General features: G+C 44.4%; 1 protein-coding gene across 1 annotated transcript in view; it reads right to left on the bottom strand.

The window, feature by feature from the left end:
* SLC16A10 (solute carrier family 16 member 10) overlaps nucleotides 1-10,754 on the bottom strand; it is a gene marked incomplete at both ends in the record, with an annotated part of 147,860 nt that extends 137,106 nt beyond the window's left edge. The window contains 1 exon segment of the mRNA XM_080700100.1: nucleotides 10,552-10,754. Coding sequence (XP_080556226.1) covers nucleotides 10,552-10,754 — 203 coding nt within the window.
* Between the last annotated feature and the right edge of the window lie 7,848 nt (nucleotides 10,755-18,602).

The following is an 18,602-nucleotide window of genomic DNA, read 5'->3' as shown; positions in this document are numbered from 1 at the left end:
TTTAAGAGGGTTTGGGGAAGAAAGATTTGAACTCCAGTCTCAATGCCTCCCCTCACAAGCCGCAGGGGCCAGGATTGTTGAGGAGATGCGGGAGCATGCCTGCAAGCCCCTGTGACCTGTGTGTCACTGAGGAGGGGCTGGTGTCACTCCTGCTCCTGGAAGTGTCCTTTGTTGATGGACAAATGGCTCTTGTAATGCTGTATTCATAGAATCATACAGTATTGCCTCTAAAGAAGGGATCTTATTATTTTGATAACCTCCCACTTGGTGCAAGAATCTCCCGAGTGTGTGTGGGTGTGCGTGCATGTGTGTGTGTGTGTGTGTGTGCATGTGTGTGTGTGTGTGTGGTAAACCCAGGTGCATTTTACGTCCAAGCTACACCCTCAACCCTATTTTATTTTTTATTTGGAAACAGGGTCTCACTAAATTGGTGAGTGTCCTGCTACATTGCTGAGGCTGGCCTTGACCCTGTGATCCTCCTGTCTCAGCCCCCACAGTACTGGGATTCCAGGTGTGTGTCACCATGCCTGGATTCTAGAATCTTCTCTAAAGCATCCTAGTAGAACTGAAGAGGCTACCACAGGAGAGAAACTGTGTCCATGTGTGTGTGAAAGCCACAGGGTGTCACGGAGTAGGTGCAGCTCGACAACATGGCTAATAGTTGCCCCTCAGTCTCTCCTCAACTTGTTCTGTCAAGGGCTGTGCGAGGCATAGATTTCAGCACAAACACAGACTGTCTGCTTGGGTGGTGAGGGTGGGGGGTGCCATGCAAACATGCTTTCCCCAGACCCAGTGGAGGTGAATCCCCAGGACAGCTTCCACAGACACAGGGAAATCTAAAACCACAGGTAGAAAGAACCTCAGAAATCAGAGTCCTATGTTTTAAAAAACATGTGTTAATGTGACCCATGGTTAGAAACAGCCCTCGCCAACCTTCCCCATGGTTCTGAGACTTGAACCTAGGGCCATTCTACCACTGAGCTACACCCCCAGCCCTTTCTAATTTTTATTTATTTACTTTTATGTGTGGTGCTGGGAGTTGAACCCAGGGGTATGCTATATCCTAGCCCTATTTTATTTTTATTTTTTAAATCAGGGTTTTGCTAGGTTGATGAGTCTCACTACTTCCTGAGAACCTTCAATCTTCTTGTCTCAGCCTCCTGGAGTACTGGGATTACAGGCATGCACCACCATCCCCAGCTTTGTAGTTTTTATTTTGAAACAGGATCTCACTAAGTTACTACACACTGCTCCTGAACCTGGGATCCTCCTGTTTCAGCCTCAAAGTACTGTGATTATAGATACGCGCCACTGCCTCCAGCTAGTTGGAAACACATTTGACGTCAGAACCCGGTGCACATAAACACACAACTTGGAACAACAATCTACCAGAATAATTCTTACATTACTAAGTATAAGACAGTACGATCTAGTCTGTTTGTTTGTTTGTTTGTTTAGCCTGCTAGTTAAACAAACAAAGAGACTGACTTCACCTCTCAGTCTGCTGATGGGTTATTATTTGAGGTCTGCAGAGTGCTGATCCCGGGGGGTGATGCTTGCCTGTAACCCCAGGACTTGGGAGGCTGAGACAGGAGGGTCAAAGGTTCAGGACTAGTGTGCTGTAACTTAGCAAGACCCTGTTCCAAGATAAAAAACGAAACGAGCTGGGGATGTTGCTCAGAGGTAGAATGTCCCTGGGTTCAACTCAAGAAAGAATGAAAGAAAAAAAGAAAAGAAAGGAAGGAACAAATGAACAAACCAACGAAGGGGAGGGAAGTGCTGATACTGTCCAGTTACCTCATGTCAAAACTGAAACCGGGGGAAATTCAGTGACAGAGGTTGGAGAACTTGAATTTCTTATTCCCCATGTCCAATCCTCATAAGCATTTAAAACATATTTGTTCGCTGGGCGTGGTGGCGCACACTGGTAAATCCCAGCATTTGGGAGGCTGAGACAGGAAGATGGCAGTTCACGGCCAGCCTCAGCTACTTAGTGAGGCCTTTTGCAACTCAGTGAGACCCTGTTTAAAAATAAAGAATAGCCGGGCATGGTGGTGCACACTTGTAATTCCCGGCGTTTGGGAGGCAGAGATAGGAGGAGCGCACAGGTTTGAAGCCAGCCATGCTGGCTTAAGAGACCCTGTTTCCAAATAAAAATATAAAAAAAATAGGTCTGGGAGTGTAGCCCGGAGGCAGAAGGGCCTCCAAGAACCCCAGTACCACTAAAATAAATAAATAAATAAATAAATAGAATGGAAAATAGGGCTGGGAGTGTAGCTCGGAGGTAGAATGTCCTTGGGTTTCATTCCCAGTACCGGAAAAAAAAAATTGTTTGCTGACTGATAATGTCCAGGGTTTCTGCTCAATTTTCCTACTCAAGAAACCAGCCTTGCTGGGAGTCAGCTAACACAGTGCTCTGCACGTAGTAGTTTCTCCATGAATGCTTTCCCAGGATGGACAGCTAGCTCCTCTGTGACACATCCATTCTACCTTTGGATAGCTCTGATGGAGAAGTTCTTCCTTTTGCTGAACTAGATTTTTCTCCATCTTATGTTATTTTATTATTATCATTTTGGGGAGCACAAGATTGAACCCAGGGGTTCTCTACCTCTGAGCTGCAACCCCTGCCCCAGTCCTTTTTATTTTATTTTTATTCTTGAAACAGGGTCTCAAACCTAGCCCCAAACCTGTGATCCTCCTGTCTCTGCCTTCTAAGTACTAGGACTCCAGATGTGCACCAACACACCTGGCTGAAATATATAAAATATTTTAATGTAAAATTTCTTTATCACTAATGATGAATTTATTCTCAAGGGTATGTCTCATTGGAAAACTTCTATGTACTATTCAATTTCTATACTAGGAGCGCATATGACTCTACCACTTGATATCCTTGAGCAATAATTATAGTCATAAATCGGTCGTGGGATTTTAAGGATAATATTGACTTCTTTCCAAATCATTCTAGAAATTGGGAGATTCTGTTAAACTTCTCTGCACTGTGGTTTCTGGCCAGATTTCAGTCTGGGATTTCTTCCCTGATCTGGCACAAATTAAGAGTGATATGGTCTTTGATAGCCAAATAGCCTTTGAAAACGTTCTATTTATTATAAATCAATTCACTGATGGTCCTTTTTTATGTAACCATGTGAGGGAGTTATTTTGACACAGTTATTAAAGGTCTCAAAACCTGACAAGCTAATTAATTTCCAGATTGAGTATGAATTCAGTGGTCATTGTAGCTTCCTGAAGGTCAGCAGAGGAAAGACAGCTGCTCACGTCAGCACAAGCGTAAGGTTACAGTTTAACTAGCGATTCCCATGTGAGATGGCCGCATTCCTACACAGAAAACAAAATGTTTGTTCAACAGTTTTACCTGGTTTCTTGGCGATTTGAAGGAATTTACAACTAATCAGTAATGAATTGTTCTAACTCTAGCTATTTTATCAAACTACATAATGAAGAGCAAGTCACAGATAACGAAGGTGGGAATCTAAGGACATGGTTTTTGTCCTTCACTCAACAACACAAAGATTATGTCACCTAGGGTCACATGTTTTTGAGAAGAACAAGGTTTAGAACATGACGTTCTCAGTCTCTGGAATAAGCAAGGAGTCCTGTTTAGTGTTTTCTGTTGTTGTTTACGTGTGTGTGTGTGTGTGTGTGTGTGTGTGTACGCACCTGTGTGGTACCAGGGATTGAATCCAGGGGTGTTTTACCACTGTGGTATACCCCAGCCCTTTTTATTTTTTAAATATGTATGTGTTTGTTTGTTTATTGTGGTACTGGAGATTGAACCCAGGGGCATTCTACTTCCAAGCTATACCCCAACCCTATTTTATTTTTCATTTAGAATTAGGGTCTCACTTAGTTGCAGAGAGTCTTGCTAATTTACTAAGGCTGGCCACAAGTACCTGAGATCTTCCTGTCTCCGCTTCCCAAGTGCTGAGATTGCATGCATATGCAAAGATGCCCAGCTTCTTTTTTTCTTTTCTTTTCTCTCTCTCTCTCTCTCTTTTTTTTTTTTTTTTTTTTTTTTTTTGGTACTAGGGATGGGACCCAGGGACATTCTACCTCCGAGCTACACCTCCAGCCCTATTTTTTATCCTATATTTTGTTGTTTTTGTTTGTTTTGTTTTGTTTTTGTTTTTTGTTTTTTGTTTTGTTTTGTTTTTTTTTTTTTTTTGGTGGAACTGGGGGTGGAACCCAGAGACTTTCTACATCTGGGCTATACTCCCAGACCTTTTTTATATTTTATTTGGAAACAGGGTCTCACTAAGTTGCTGAGAGCCTCACTAAGTAGCTGAGGCTGGCTTTGAACCTGCGTGATCCTCCTGTCTCAGCCTCCCAAGCGCGGGAAATAAAAGCGTGCGCCACCACGCCTGGCTTTATTCTGATTTTGAAACAGGGTCTCACTGAGTTGCAAAGGGCCTCAGTAAGTAGCTGAGGCTGTGCGCAAACCACGATCCTCCTGTCCCAGCCTCCCAAATGCTGGGATTACAAGTGTGTGCCACCAAGCCCAGCTCAGCTTCTATTTTTTATTTTGAAACAGAATCTCACTAAGTTATCCTAGGCTGGCTTTAAACCTATCTCCTATCTCAGCTTCCCAAGTATAAGGATTACTGCTGTCAACCACCTCGCCTGCCTGGTTAGTGCTTTCATGGATCACACTACCTTCTTCTCAGTTTCCATCCCTGACAGTATCTGGCTCTCATGTGTTATTGAAATGGGGGGTTTCTTCTGAGCCCCCAGGATGAAACAGGGGTTCTTGAGAAGAAACTCGGTGTTTCCTTACCGGGTTCTTGTCTAAGGTGAGCGAAGAATGACACCCGCAGACTGCAGGAAGGGGAGTAAATGGTTTATTGGAAGCAGCAGGGAATAAGGAAAGATGGCTGAACACCCCAAAGGGGCTGTCGGAATTCTGGGGTCCAGCAGCTGTCTTCAGGACAATACTTGGGAGTAGCCCAAGCCGAATGCCTTCAGTTACAAGCTGCTTTCTTCCAGAGTCCACGCGATCTGCCAGAAAGGAATAGGAAAATGGCAGAACACCTCTAGGGCTGTCAGGGATCTGGTGTCCAGTAGCTGCCTTCAGGTCACTACCCGAGTGTCGTCCGAGCCAAGTGCCATCAGTTGCAAACTACTTTCTCCCAGGGTCCACACGATCTGCCAGAAAAGAGGTGCAGGTCACCCCTAGGGCCCCTAGTCGGCCTTGATGTCCAGCAGAGGCCTTCAGGTCACTAACCGAGAGTAGCCCAAGCCACATGCCCTCAATTGCACTCTGCCTTCTCTCAAGGCTAACGCGACCTGTGAGAGAGAGAGAGAGAGAAAAGCTCCCCAGAGGGGAGGTGGTCCCCAGAGGGAAAAACCCAATTTGGTGGCTGTGGTAGGGATTTTGCCGATGTCTGCGTGTCCTCTGTTTGGTTGTGGTGAGTTTGGGATTTTGGGAATTCTGGGAAACAGCTCTCAGAATTTGCATAGGGTATTTGCAAGTCCTTTGAAGAGTCTCCTTTCAGAAGTGTCAGACTTGCTCTAGTGATGGCTCCTGGGTTTGTTGATTAGTAACCAGATGGTTTTGTGAAGCTTTGGTTCTTCTTATCTCTGAACCTTGGCCCCTCGCCCCTCAGGAAATTAAGTTTATTCTACCGAGGCCTACCTGCCTACTTCCTTTCTATCTCCTCATTCTGGCTTTTGTTTCCCACTCCTTATTCGTTCAACTGTCAATTTTGAGCACCTGTTCCATGCCAGCTACCATATTAAGTACTGGAAGAATGATCAACACGTTGTAGCTTGGTCCCATTACAAGTCACTTTCACAGATAAGGTACCACTTGGCCGTGTAGTAGGAGCTACTCAAAATCCAGAACAGAGACTCATTCCTCCTCAAATCTTTGGGACATAGTTCTGTGTCTGCTCAATGCACAGATGTCGAATGGATGACTACATGCAAGAGACTGAAGGAGTTAGAGAATATAGAAAAGTTTATGTCCAGCCGGGCGTGGTGGCCCACGCTTGTAATCCCGGAATTTGGGAGGCTGAGACAGGAGGATCGGGGTTCAAGGACAGTCTCAGCTACTACTTAGTGAGGCTCTTTGCAACTCAGTGAGACCCTGTTTCAAAATAAAGAATAAAAAATAAGGCTGGGAGTGTAGATCAGAAGTAGAATGCCCCTGGGTTCCCTCCCCAGTACCGAAAAAAAAAAAAAAAAAAAGTTTATGTCCCTAGTTTGTTATTATGAGTTTCCATGAGATTGTCAAAATTTGCTTTTCTTTATAACTCTTTACATACATATACATACATACATACATACCAAGGAAAGGCTCTGTGATTTTGACCTGTTGCTTTCTTCCCGTGGAGCAACACTTTTTACTGATGCCCAGAGGCAATACTCAGCCTGACCACAAGCCCCAGGCTGCTGCCTCTTGGCTCAGGTTAGCTGCTGACACAGGATCTCTGGACAGGAAAAACTGTGTCTGCGCCTCACTCTGCCCTCTCTGGAAACCAGCCAACTCTATGAAGAGTTTGGTAATTGAACCATGATACAAATTTTATCATTCCTGTAACTACTGTTGTAAAATCATTTTAAATATGACAAAAAGCTCTTTAGGCTTTCCTTGATAGATTAGAAATCGTGAAGGCAACAAGCCAAGAAACCTAGAAAACAACTGTGGAAAGCAGCTAAACTGATATGTATTTGGTGCTCAGAGAGACTGACAGGCAGTATCAGAAAATGAATGGCACTCGGATATTACTAAAAACACATTAAGCTGGTATCACTAGTCCCACACTTGAAATACCTTTGCAAGCAGGGCGTGGTGGCACACGCTTGTAATCCCAGCATTTGGGAGGCTGAGACAGGAGGATCGATCGCGGTTCGCGGACAGCCTCAGCTACTTAGTGAGGCCCTTTGCAATTCAGTGAGATCCTGTTTCAAAATAAAGAATAAAATATAGGGCTGCGGGTGGAGCTTAGAGGTAGAATGCTCCTTGGGTTGCATCCCCAGTAACACACACACACACAAAAGAATCCAGGGGCTTCACACATATTAAGCATGTGTTCCACTGCTGAGCTACACCTTTAGCCCCCATAAGTGCTTTTTAACCCTTCTCTCTTTTTGTAAAAAAAAAAAAAAAAAAAATCTAATTATTAGTACCTTTCAATTATTTATTTATTTATTTATTTATTTATTGCGGTACTGGGGGTTGAACCCAGGGACATTCTACCTCTGAGCTGCACCCCCCAGCCCTATTTTATATTCTTTAATTTTAATTTGAAACAGGGATTCACTAAGTTGCAGAGGGGGTCACTAAATAACTGAGGCTGCCCATGAATCTGCCATCCTCCTGTCTCAGCCTCCCAAGTACTGGGATTACAAACATGCACTACCACACCCAGCAACTTCCAAATTTAAAAAAATTTCAGTCAGCTGGGCGTGGTGGCGCATGCTTGTAATCCCAGTATTTGAGAGGCTGAGACAGGAGGCTCATGGAGGTTCGAAGCCAGCCTCAATTACTTAGTGAGGCTCTCGACAACTTAGTGAGACCCTGTTTCCAAATAAAATATAAAATAGGTCGGGGTTGTAATGTGGAGGTAGAAGGCAACTAGGTTCCATCCCCAGTACAAAAAAAAAAAAAAAAAGTTTTTTTCAGAGTCAAATATGGTAGCCCACACCTGTTATCCCAAGTACTTGGGAGGCTGAGACAGGAGGATCCAAGGTTTGAGACCAGCCTCAGGAACTTAGAGTTGCCATCAGCAACTTGGTGGGACCCTGTTTCAAAATGGAAATTAAAAAGGGCTTGAGGTATAGCTTGGAGGTAAAATGTCCTTGGGTTCAATCCCCAGTACCAGAATAAACAAAAAAATTCAGAGAATTACCTTGAAAATAACCCTGAGGACAGATAAGATGCCCCACAAAAACATAAAGCCCTTTTCCTTTCCTGCCTAAATTCTGGTTTTCCACTTTCCTTTTAATAAAGAATTTTTACTGTTTTTTTCCCTGTTTTTGTTATTTGTTTGATTTTTTTTTTTTTTTTTTTTTTTTGGTGGTACTGGGGTTCCTGGAAGCTCTTCTACCTCCGGGCTACACTCCCAGACCTATTTTATTTTTGGAAACAGGGTCTCCTAAGCCACAACGGCTGGCTTCGAACCCGCGCGATCCTCCTGTCTCCGCCTCCCAAGCGCAGGGATTACAAGCGTGCGCCACCACGCCCAGCGTTGATTTTTTTTTTTTTTTCAGTACTGGAAACCAGGGGCATTCTACCTCTGAACTACACCCTCAACCTGTTACGGTTTTGAGAGAAAATGTTACGGTTTGGGGGTGAGGGTTACCATCTAGGGGAAACTGTCCCCAGGGACCTTTGTTAGATCCCTGGGAATTAATTCCCCCAAAAAAACACAAAAACACACAAAAAAGCGTGGTTCTTGTCCTGAGCTAAGGATAAATATGCAATAGCCTGGACTCGCTGAAGATTTAAAAAGTTTATTAAAAAGATAGAAATACAGAAGACAGTTACAGCCAACATGAGGGGGTGCTTCAAAGGAAATCACCAAAAATCCCTGGATGCAGAGTATTCTTATAGGCAGCCCGACCAGATCTGTGGCAGGTCCTCTGAGATGTAGATATCCTGCCCCATCTCTAACCCAGGTATCCTGCTCTGTCTCTGACCCAACCAGATCCGCCCCCTTTGGGGCAGGGGCGCAGCTCTGTCTCTGGCACAGACCCCAACACCCTTTGTTACACTCCAAAATGTGTTAAGTTGCTTATCCCGGAATCTGGGATTTCCTCACATCCTTGAGGAAGTCTGCCTCTCTTCAGAAATGTAAAAAGGCCCTAGGCTTCTTCTATTCCTTTGCTAATTATCTGTGGCATAGTCTGCCACCCTCTCCCCACAGTTCCTGGCTGTCTTCACTACCAAAGATATATTTTAAAATTGGAAATCTTTCCCAATACTGGTACATGAATACATTTTGAAATCTCTTCCCAATACTGGTACATGAATACATTTTGAAATCTCTTCCCAATACTGGTACACAACCCAATTTTATTTATTTGGACACAGGGTCTCACTAAGTTGAGGAGCACCTCCCTAAATTGTGGAGTCTGACTTCAAACTTGCGATCCTCCTCTCTCAGCCTCCCAAATACCGGGATTACAAGCATGTACCATTGTGTCTGGCTTCCTATTTTACTATTTTTAATTTGAAATAACATCTCACTAAATTGTGGAGGGCCCCCATCAGTTGCTGAGGCTGTTCTGCAACCTGTGATCCTCCTGTCTCAGCCTCCCAAGTACTGAAATTAGAGGAATGAACCACCTTGCCTAGCTAGGATTGTTTCCTATTTTAATTGAATCATCACATTAAGTCTTCATGATACACCCTCCCCCCCACCACCACCAATCTGGGGCCTCACACATGATGCTCAAGGGCCCGACTTCTGAGCTACATCCCAGCCACATAAACTTCCTTTTTCTTTCTTTCTTTTTTTTTTTTTTTCCGGTACTGGAGATGGAACCCACTGGCATTCTACCTCCGAGCTACACCCTCAGTCCCATTTTTTATTCTTTTTTTTGTTTGTTTGTTTGTTTTTAGTGGTACTGGGGTTCCTGGAAGCCCTTCTACCTCCGGGCTACACTCCCAGACCTATTTTTACATTTTTTTAATTTGGAAACAGGGTCTCCTAAGCCAGCATGCGCGGCTGGCTTCGAACCTGTGAGATCCTCCTGTCTCTGCCTCCCAAGCGCAGGGATTACAAGCGTGCGCCACCACGCCCGGCTTTATTCTTTATTTTGAAACAGGGTCTCACTGAGTTACAAAGGGCTTCACTAAGTAGCTGAGGCTGTCCTTGAACTATGATCCTCCTGTCTCAGCCTCCCAAATGCTGGGATTACAAGAGTGTGCCATGCCCAGATGCCCAGCTCCTTTTCCTTTTTCTTTCATTCTTTCTTTTTTTTTTTTTTTTTTGCGTTTCTGGGGATGGAACCCAGAGGCATATGACCTCCGAGCTACATCCCCTGCCCAATTTTTTCTTTCTTTCTTTCTTTCTTTTTATTTTTATTTTTTGTGGTATTGGGGGTGGAACCCAGAGACTTTCTACTTCCAGGCTATACTCCCAGACCCATTTTATATTTTATTTGGAAATAGGGTCTCACTAAGTTGCTGAGAGCTTCACTAAGTAGCTGAGGCTGGCTTCGAACCTGTGCAATCCTCCTGTCTCAGCCTCCCAAGCACTGGGATTACAAGTGTGTGCCACCACGCCTGGCTTTTTATTCTTTATTTTGAAACAGGGTCTCACTGAGTTGCTGAGGGCCTCACTAAGTAGCTGAGGCTGTCAGCCTCCCAAATGCTGGGATAACAAGCATGCACCACCACTCCCGGCTTTTTTTTTTTTTTTTTTTTTTTTTTTTGGTACTAGGAAATTGATCCAAGGCACACATCCTCCCCCCGCCCCACCCTTCTTTTTGAAATTGAGTCTTGCTACATTGCTGAGGCTGGCCTCCAACCTAGAAAAATGCTGTCTCAGCCTCCCAAGTACTGGGATTACAGGTGTACCTCACCACACCTGGCAAAAACTTTCTTTACGAAGGTTGTGAAAACCATCTGCAAGTCTTTTGACAACCAACTTTATTGGCCTCGCTATCGAGGTGTGCCTCGTTGTCAGGACATTTCGATGACGTAACAGCGGGAGGAGAAGCAGGATGAGGATGGAGACAGGTGCCAGCTGCTGCGGCGGTGTCTTTCCCCACCAAGGCAAATACATGTGCTTGTGAATTTTGATCAGAAGCAAAAATGCATGCCTTCACTCAGCAAGTATTTACAGGCACTGGTGACACAAAAATAGAACATAGCTCCAACACTGGGCCTTAGTTAAGCTGGAGCGGATCTTGTAAGAGCTTGAATCTGTCACCCCCTTTTTACCACTCCTTTTTGGAAGGGGGTATAAGACGCTCAAACCAGGGACACTGCATCTCCGAACTATGCCTCCAGCTTCCCCTCTTTTTTCTTTTGTGACACTGGGGACTGAACTTAGGAGCATTCTATCTCTGAGCCATACCCTAAGCCCTATTTTATTTTTATTTTGAAACAGGGCCTCACTAGATTGATGAGAGTTCACTATTTGCTGAGATCCTCCTGTCTTAGCCTCCAACTGGAATTACAGGCATTCGCCACCAAGACCAGCTAGGAGAAAGTACTTTGACTTGCATTTTGTAATTCAAAATCTCAAAGTCTAAAATATAGCTACATTAATTTTTTGTGTGTGTGGTACTGTGGTGGTGGGGGGGGAACCCAGGGACTTTCTACCTCCGGGTTATACCCCAGCCCTATTTTTTTTTTTTTTTTTTTTTTTTTTTGCGGTACTGGGGGTGGAACCCAGGGGCTTTCTACCTCCGGGCAATACTCCCAGACCTATTTTTTAGACTTTATTTGAAACAGGGACTCACTATATTCCGAGAGCCTCACTAAGTAGCTGAGGCGATTCTCCTGTCTCAGCTTCCCAAGCGCGGGGATTACAAGCGTGCGCTACCACGCCCGATTCAGCCCTATTTTATAATTTATTTGGAAACAGGGTCTCACTAAGTTGCTGAGAGCCTCACTAAGTAGCAGAGGCTGGCTTCGAACCTGTGCGATCCTCCTGTCTCAGCCTCCCAAGTGCGGGGATTACAAGCATGTACCATTATGCCTAGCTACCCTTTTAATTTTTATTTATTATTATTATTATTATTATTATTATTATTATTATTATTATTATTTTGTGTGTGTGGTACTAGGGGTGGAACCCAGAGGCTTTCTACCTCCGGGCTATACTCCCAGACCTATTTTTTTTTATATACTTTATTTGGAAACAGGGTCTCACTAAGTTGCTGAGAGCCTCACTAAGTAGCCGAGGCTGGATTTGAACCTGTGCAATCCTCCTGTCTCAGCCTCCCAAGTGCTGGGATTATAAGCGTGTGCCACCACGCCTGGCTTTATTTTTTATTTTGAAACAGGGTCTCACTATATTGCTGAAGGCGTTGCTAAGTTGCTAAGGGCTTCCTATCTAATTTGCTGAGGCTGGCCTTGAACCTGTGATCCTCCTTTCTTAGCCTCCCAATTACTGAGATTACAGGTGTGCATCACCATGCCTGGCAGTCATTTCTCCTCTTACATCCCTCATTTATTTGGTGAAAGCTACTGGGAAAGCTGAACAGGAAGAGAATCAGGTCGTGGAGGCTGTTTACACCTAGCAAATACAGGGTCTCACTAAGTTGTTGAGGGTGGCCTTGAAACTGTGATCTTCCTGTCTCACAGGAATATTGGGATTCTGAACATGTACAACTATGCCTGGCTCCCAATAAAAATAATTTAGGAGTTGAGGGTGATGGCACACAACTGTAGTCTCAGTATTGGGAAGCTGACACAGGAGGATTGCGGGTTCTAGGACAGCCTCAGCAAATTAGCAAGATCCTCCACAACTTAGAGAGGCTGTTTCAAAATAAAATACAAATAGCCAGGCGTGGTGGTGCACAGCGCACGCTTGTAATCCCAGTACTTGGGAGGCCGAGACAGGAGGACCACAGTTCGAAGACAGCCTCATCTACTTAGTGAGGCCCTTTGCAATTCAGTGAGACTCTGTTTCAAAATAAAGAATAAAAAATAGGGCTGGGGGTGTAGCTTGGAGGTAAAATGTCCCTGGATTCCATCCCTAGTATCGTAAAAAAAAAAAAAAAAAAAAAAAAAAAAAATATATATATATATATATATATATATATATATATATATAAAGGGGGGAAGATGGCGACCGAGAAAAGCGGGGCTTAAGAGCCCCGCTAACAACCAATATCCATTACCACAAAATCAGCGCCTTTCATAGCCAGAAAACACCATCACCAGAGAAACAAAAAATCACCAGGCTCCAGAGAGAAAGCGAACTGAGAACAGAGCTCAGAGCCACAGAGGAGATAACCGGCCTCACGCCCGAGGACGCGGCAGCAGCGCCATACTGCCGGAGGCAGCGGCGACTTCACCAGACGGCTACAGCAAGCCGAGGTGAGCCACTGCGGAACAGCCAGGCGGGATTTCTCGCCGCAGGTAAAATCTAAAGCTCCCAGTGGCTGAGCTCAGCACACGCCGCAGGGATTCAGAGTGGAAATCAAAACCAAGAAGAAATACACCAGCCTCACGGCCGAGGGCGTAGCAACGGCGCCATATTGCCACCGGCGGCAGCAGCAGAGAATTCACCGAATCCAGTACAGCTACATCTGCGTACTCAAGAGTAGTGAGTCAAATTGCGGGCCACAGAGGAGAAATCCCAGTACTGTACTCCCTGGGACTTGACCCAGTGGGGGAGTGGCGGTGGCAGTGATATCACACCATAGGAGAACGTGCAACCTGGCACCCCACACAGTCTAAAGCAGCCTCTATCAACTCTCTGGGTCGGAGACTCTGTGATACAACTCAGTAAAGGAGTAGTGGGGTCTGAGATACTACTAACTCAAGATCCAGAGCACCTTAAGTGAAGTCATAGTGACCCAAGGGAAGAACCCAGAGAAGGCACAAACTTCCGAAATCATGGGAAAAAGGAATAATACTGGAGCAATGAATGCCCACAACCCCACAACATCAGAACCCAATAAAACAGAAAATCAGAGATTTCTAGAAGATCAAATCAGGAAAATAACTGTAGAAATAATAGATGTGCTTCGAAAAGAACTCAGAGAGAGCCAAAAAGAGATAAAGGATGCAATTAATGAAGTAAAGGCCTCAATTCAAAGCACAAACAACCGATTAGAACACATGGAGAACAGAATCTTGCTCCTAGAAGATGATCATTCCAAAAATGAACGCATAGTTTCTAATCTAGGAAAAAATATCCGACAGCAGGAATCTGATATTGAAGAAATATGGGCCCATTTTAACAGAGCTAACCTAAGAATAATTGGAATAGAGGAGGGAAAAGAAAGTGAAACCAAAGGGATCAACAATCTCTTCAAGGAAGTAATAGCAGAAAATTTTCCAAACATAGAGCAAGAGGTCGATACAGAGGTCCAGGAAACTTATAGAACTCCCTTTAGACAGGATCAGAGAAGAGGATCCCCATGCCACATAATTGTCAAAATGACCAATGTGGAAGCCAAGCAGAGAATCTTAAAGGCAACAAAAACAAAGGGCCAAGTGACATTCAGAGGCAAACCAATTAGAATCACTCCAGACTTCCCAAACCAAGTCATGAGAGCCAGAAGGGCTTGGAGTAACATATTCCAAACTCTGAAAGAAAACAACTTCCAGCCAAAAATGTCCTACCCAGAAAAACTTTCTATCAAATTAGATGGAGAAATAAGAAGCTTCCATGACAAACAGAAACTGAAGGAATTTATGTCTTCAAAACCAGCACTAGAGAAAATACTCAAAGAGATTAACTACAAAGAAGAAATAGGTAACACACACCAGAACCAGAGAAACAAGAGTTTCCATCCAACAGTCAACTAAAATTGGTTATCTGTGGAGATTCATTACTTATGTTAGTCTTTTACCTATCTCTAAAGGGTATTGTTTGCCTTTATTGTTGTTAATTTTTAGGATTTCTAGTTGGAATATTAATATACCTTCAGATATAGCATTTGGAAATATTTTATCCCATTCTATTAGTAACTGTTAACTCTGTTTACATTGTCTTTGGATATACAATATGTTTTTTTATTTTTTAGGGAGTTTGTATACTCTTCTGTTGCCTGTGCCATTGAAATCATAACCAAGAAATCACTGCCAATTTCAATGTTGTGAGGTTTTATGACCCAGATTTTCTCCTAAAAGTTTATAGTCTTAAGATTTATATTTAGGTCTTTTATCTACTTTGAGTTAATATTTGTATATGGGATTAGGTAAGGGTCCAACTTTATTCTTTTCCATGTAATTATTATTTTTCAACAATATTTAGTTAAAAGATTATTATTTCCACCACCAAATGTTCATGGAAACCTTGTCAAAAATAACTTGACAATATAGGGAAGAATTTAGCTCTAGGCTTTTATTTAACTCCAATGGTTTATATATCTGCCTTTAGAATAGTACTACACTGTTTCAATTATTGTAGCTTTATATGGTTTGAAATCAGAAAATATATATCTTCTAGCTTTGTTCTTTTTCAAGATCATTTTGGGTATCTAGAGTCCATATTCCATATTAGGATAGATTTTTTTTCTGAAAAATAAATATATAAATATATGATAGTTTCACCTAAAAAAAATAGAAAAAAATATTCTCTGGTAAGAAAGAAAGTAAAAAGAAATATTGAAATGTTATCTTTAAGTCATCAAAAGCTTGGTATCAGACAAATGAAACTGTTATGTGAGATTATCATTTTTAATTTAGGATAAATTGCTATAATACTAGATGTCAACCACTAAGCCAAGCATGGGAGGGAGGGATGGGGAGAGAATCGGGTGGGGATCGGGTGGGGGCTGACTGGGCGATGTGTGCATGTATGTCTACAGAAGTTTGTATCCCACTATGATGTATGAATACAGTACACCAATTAAAAAAATAAAAAATTAAAATTAAAAAATTAAAATTAAAATAAAAATAAATAAATAAAAAGGGATAGCTTAGAGGTAGAATGTGTAGCTTAGAGGTAGACTGCCACTGGGTTCATTCCCCCCCGCAAAAACACCAAAACAAAACAAAACAAAAAACCCAGAAGTTGTTTTTGTGGGTATTTTGTGGCAGTGATGAGAGGCTGGCTAACACACCCAGGCAGGTGGGTTTTTGCATCACCCAGGCCAGTGCTTGGGGAAATGTTCTGCCACTTGCCAGGAGTATGACTTTGGGCAAGTTATTTAACCTCTTGTAGTCTGTTTCTCATTGTAAAGTGGGGAAAAGAGCCCCTTCCTGACTGGGTGGTGGGAGGACGAGATGCGCCGGAGACAAAGCACGCTGCTTTTGGGGGCTGCTCAGGTTCTTGGGGCTGGCGTACGATGTGTTCAGCACCCGGCTCTACTCTTGTTCCAGGGAGCAACTAAGAGGCTCAGATGTGGTGGTGGCAAGAAGCCGTCCCAGGACTATGCCGTGGAGGTGTAGGCGAGGGAATGGGCTGGCAAAGAAGGGCTCCCTAAAGCCAAAGCGTGATACAGATTCACGTGCCTTCTTGTCCCTACAAGACTCAGGCCAGAGGGGAGGCAAGGAAACTATTGGTGCCATTGAGAGAATTGCCCTTTCACCCCCGCCCCGTGCCCACCCAAACCGCCACCCACTGCTGCTCAAAGCTGGGACAGCACAGCCCCAGCCACAGGGAGGAGACCCTTGGCTTCTGCCTCTCTCGGCCCTCGAGGCTGACTTCAGGCACCCAGCGGCACCCAGCGTCCCCCTGCACCCTAGCCGGGGCTAGGGGACTGCAACACGGCCCAGCACAAACTGGCTCGATAGTCTTCAAGCACAGCACAGGTATTTATAGAATCTCTAGGACGTGGAAGGTCAGAAGCTGTGCCCTCACCCTGCTCCAATCTGGCATGAAAAAATACAATGGTGGCCAAACAGGACAGGTACCTTGGAGTGGACGGACAGAGCAGAGGGGAAGAGGAAGGAGGGAGGCCAGGCCCTGTGGGGCCTCGGATGCCCAGAGCAGGCAGATGCAGAGCGGGTGGGAAGAGAGGCTGCGATCCCAGCAGCCTGGTTTACGCAGAGAGAAGGGCCTCGGTAGAAGGAAGAGGGTCAGAGGAGGAATTGTTTTAAGACTGGACTGACCTGAGCATGAATGTGGGCTGAAGGAGCAAACTCCTGGAAGATGCAGGGTTGGCCTACAAAAAGGGACAGCTCAGCCTGTGATGTGGGAGATAGATGAGGTTAGTATAAGTGTAGGTAAAAAGGGAAGGGGAGAACCAGGCTGGTGGCGCATGCCTGTAATCCTAGTCCACGGGAAGCCGAGACAGGAGGAGCGCAGGTTCACTGCCAGCCTCCCTCAGCAATTTAGGGAGATCCTCAGCAAGTGAGTGGGACCCCATTTCAAAAGAAAAAAAATGAAATAGGGTTGGGGGTGTAGCTCAGATGTAGAATACCCTCGGGTTCCCCGTATCACACACGGGGTGTAGCTCAGATGTAGAATGCCCTTGGGTTCCCAGTATCTCTCTCTCTCTCTCTCTCTCTCTCTCTCTCTCTCTCTCTCTCTCTCTCTCTCTCTCACACACACACACACACACACACACACACACACACACACACACGGGGTGAGGAGCAGTCCGTTCAGTTGCTTGGAGTTTCGTAGCTTAATTTCCTCATGAAGGAGGGAGTCGATCCTAAAACTAAGGGCAGATCTGCAAGCAGGGACTGGGGGAGCTGGGAACCTTTTTTCTCATTAGTAGTGAGGTTGATGAGAGTCTCACTACTTGTTGAGGTTTTTCTTTTCTTTTTTCTTTTTTCTTTTTTTTTTTTTAGTGGGTCTGGGGGTAGAACCCAGGGGCATTTGACATCCAGGCTATACCCCTGCCCTATTTTTTTATTCTTCATTCTGAAACATGGTCTCACTAAGTTGGGGAGGGCCTCACTAAGTAGCTGAGGCTGTCTGCAAACTGCGATCCTCTAGTCTCAGATCTCCCGAATGCTGGGATTACAAGCCTGCGCCACCACGCCTGGCGCTGAGGTTGTTGTTGAACCTGTGATCCTCCTGTCTCAGCCTCCCAAGTACTGGGATTACAGGTGTGCATTACCACGCCCAGCAAATGTGTTTTTCTTTTTTTTTTTTTTTTTTTCTTGTGGTACTGGGGATGGAGCCCAGGAGCATTCTACCTCTGGGCTATACCCCCAGACCTATTTTATATATTTTATTTGGAAACAGATCTCACTAAACAGAGAGCCTCACTAAGTAATTGAGGCTGGCTTCAAACCTGTGCAATCCTCCTGTCTCAGCCTCAAATGTGTTTTTTTTATTTTATTTTTATTGGTGCATTATATTCATCATCATATTGAGGTAAAAAATGTGTGTGGACACACATGTACACATCACCCATTTACCCCCTATCCAATTCCCACCCCATCCCTCCTTCCCGTGCTTGGCTTAGTGGTTGACTTCGATATGTTTAAGTACATTGTGTGCTTTAGAGAGTTTCCTTCTTCCCCCCTCCCATCCCCTTACTTAGGTTGTCTTGTTTGCTCCTCTATAGGATTTCCTTGTCCATCTAGAGTTCCTCCTATGACCCATCAAATGTGGTTTCTTCAAGCCTGTGTGTCCACGTGAAGGAGACCGTAGAAGGAGCAACTGCAAGGATCCTCTACTGGGCTGTGTGGGTCAAGGTGAGGCGGGCGTGCCTGAGGTCAACAGAGGACTGCCAAAGTCAGTGAGGCAGCGAGAAGAGAGGGCCCAGGAGGGGAAAGAGAGGGTGGATAGCTGTGACAATGCAATAACTGAAAGACACAACAATGGGTTGAATAATGTCCCCAAACATATGGCTACCCAGGACCTCGGAATGCGACCTCATTTGGAAGTGGAGCCTAGTAATGATGTGACTGATTAAACTGAAATCCTATTGGATTAGGATGGGCCCTAAATCCAATGCCTGATGTTTTTATAAGAACATAAAGCCTGGCATGGTTGTGCACACCTGTAATACCAGTACTTGAGAGGCTGAGTCAGGAAGATTGC

This window comes from Muscardinus avellanarius (assembly GCF_963383645.1).
Source record: "Muscardinus avellanarius genome assembly, chromosome: 8".
NCBI classification, from domain to species: domain Eukaryota; kingdom Metazoa; phylum Chordata; class Mammalia; order Rodentia; family Gliridae; genus Muscardinus; species Muscardinus avellanarius.
This window is presented reverse-complemented; position numbering and strand designations above follow the sequence as displayed.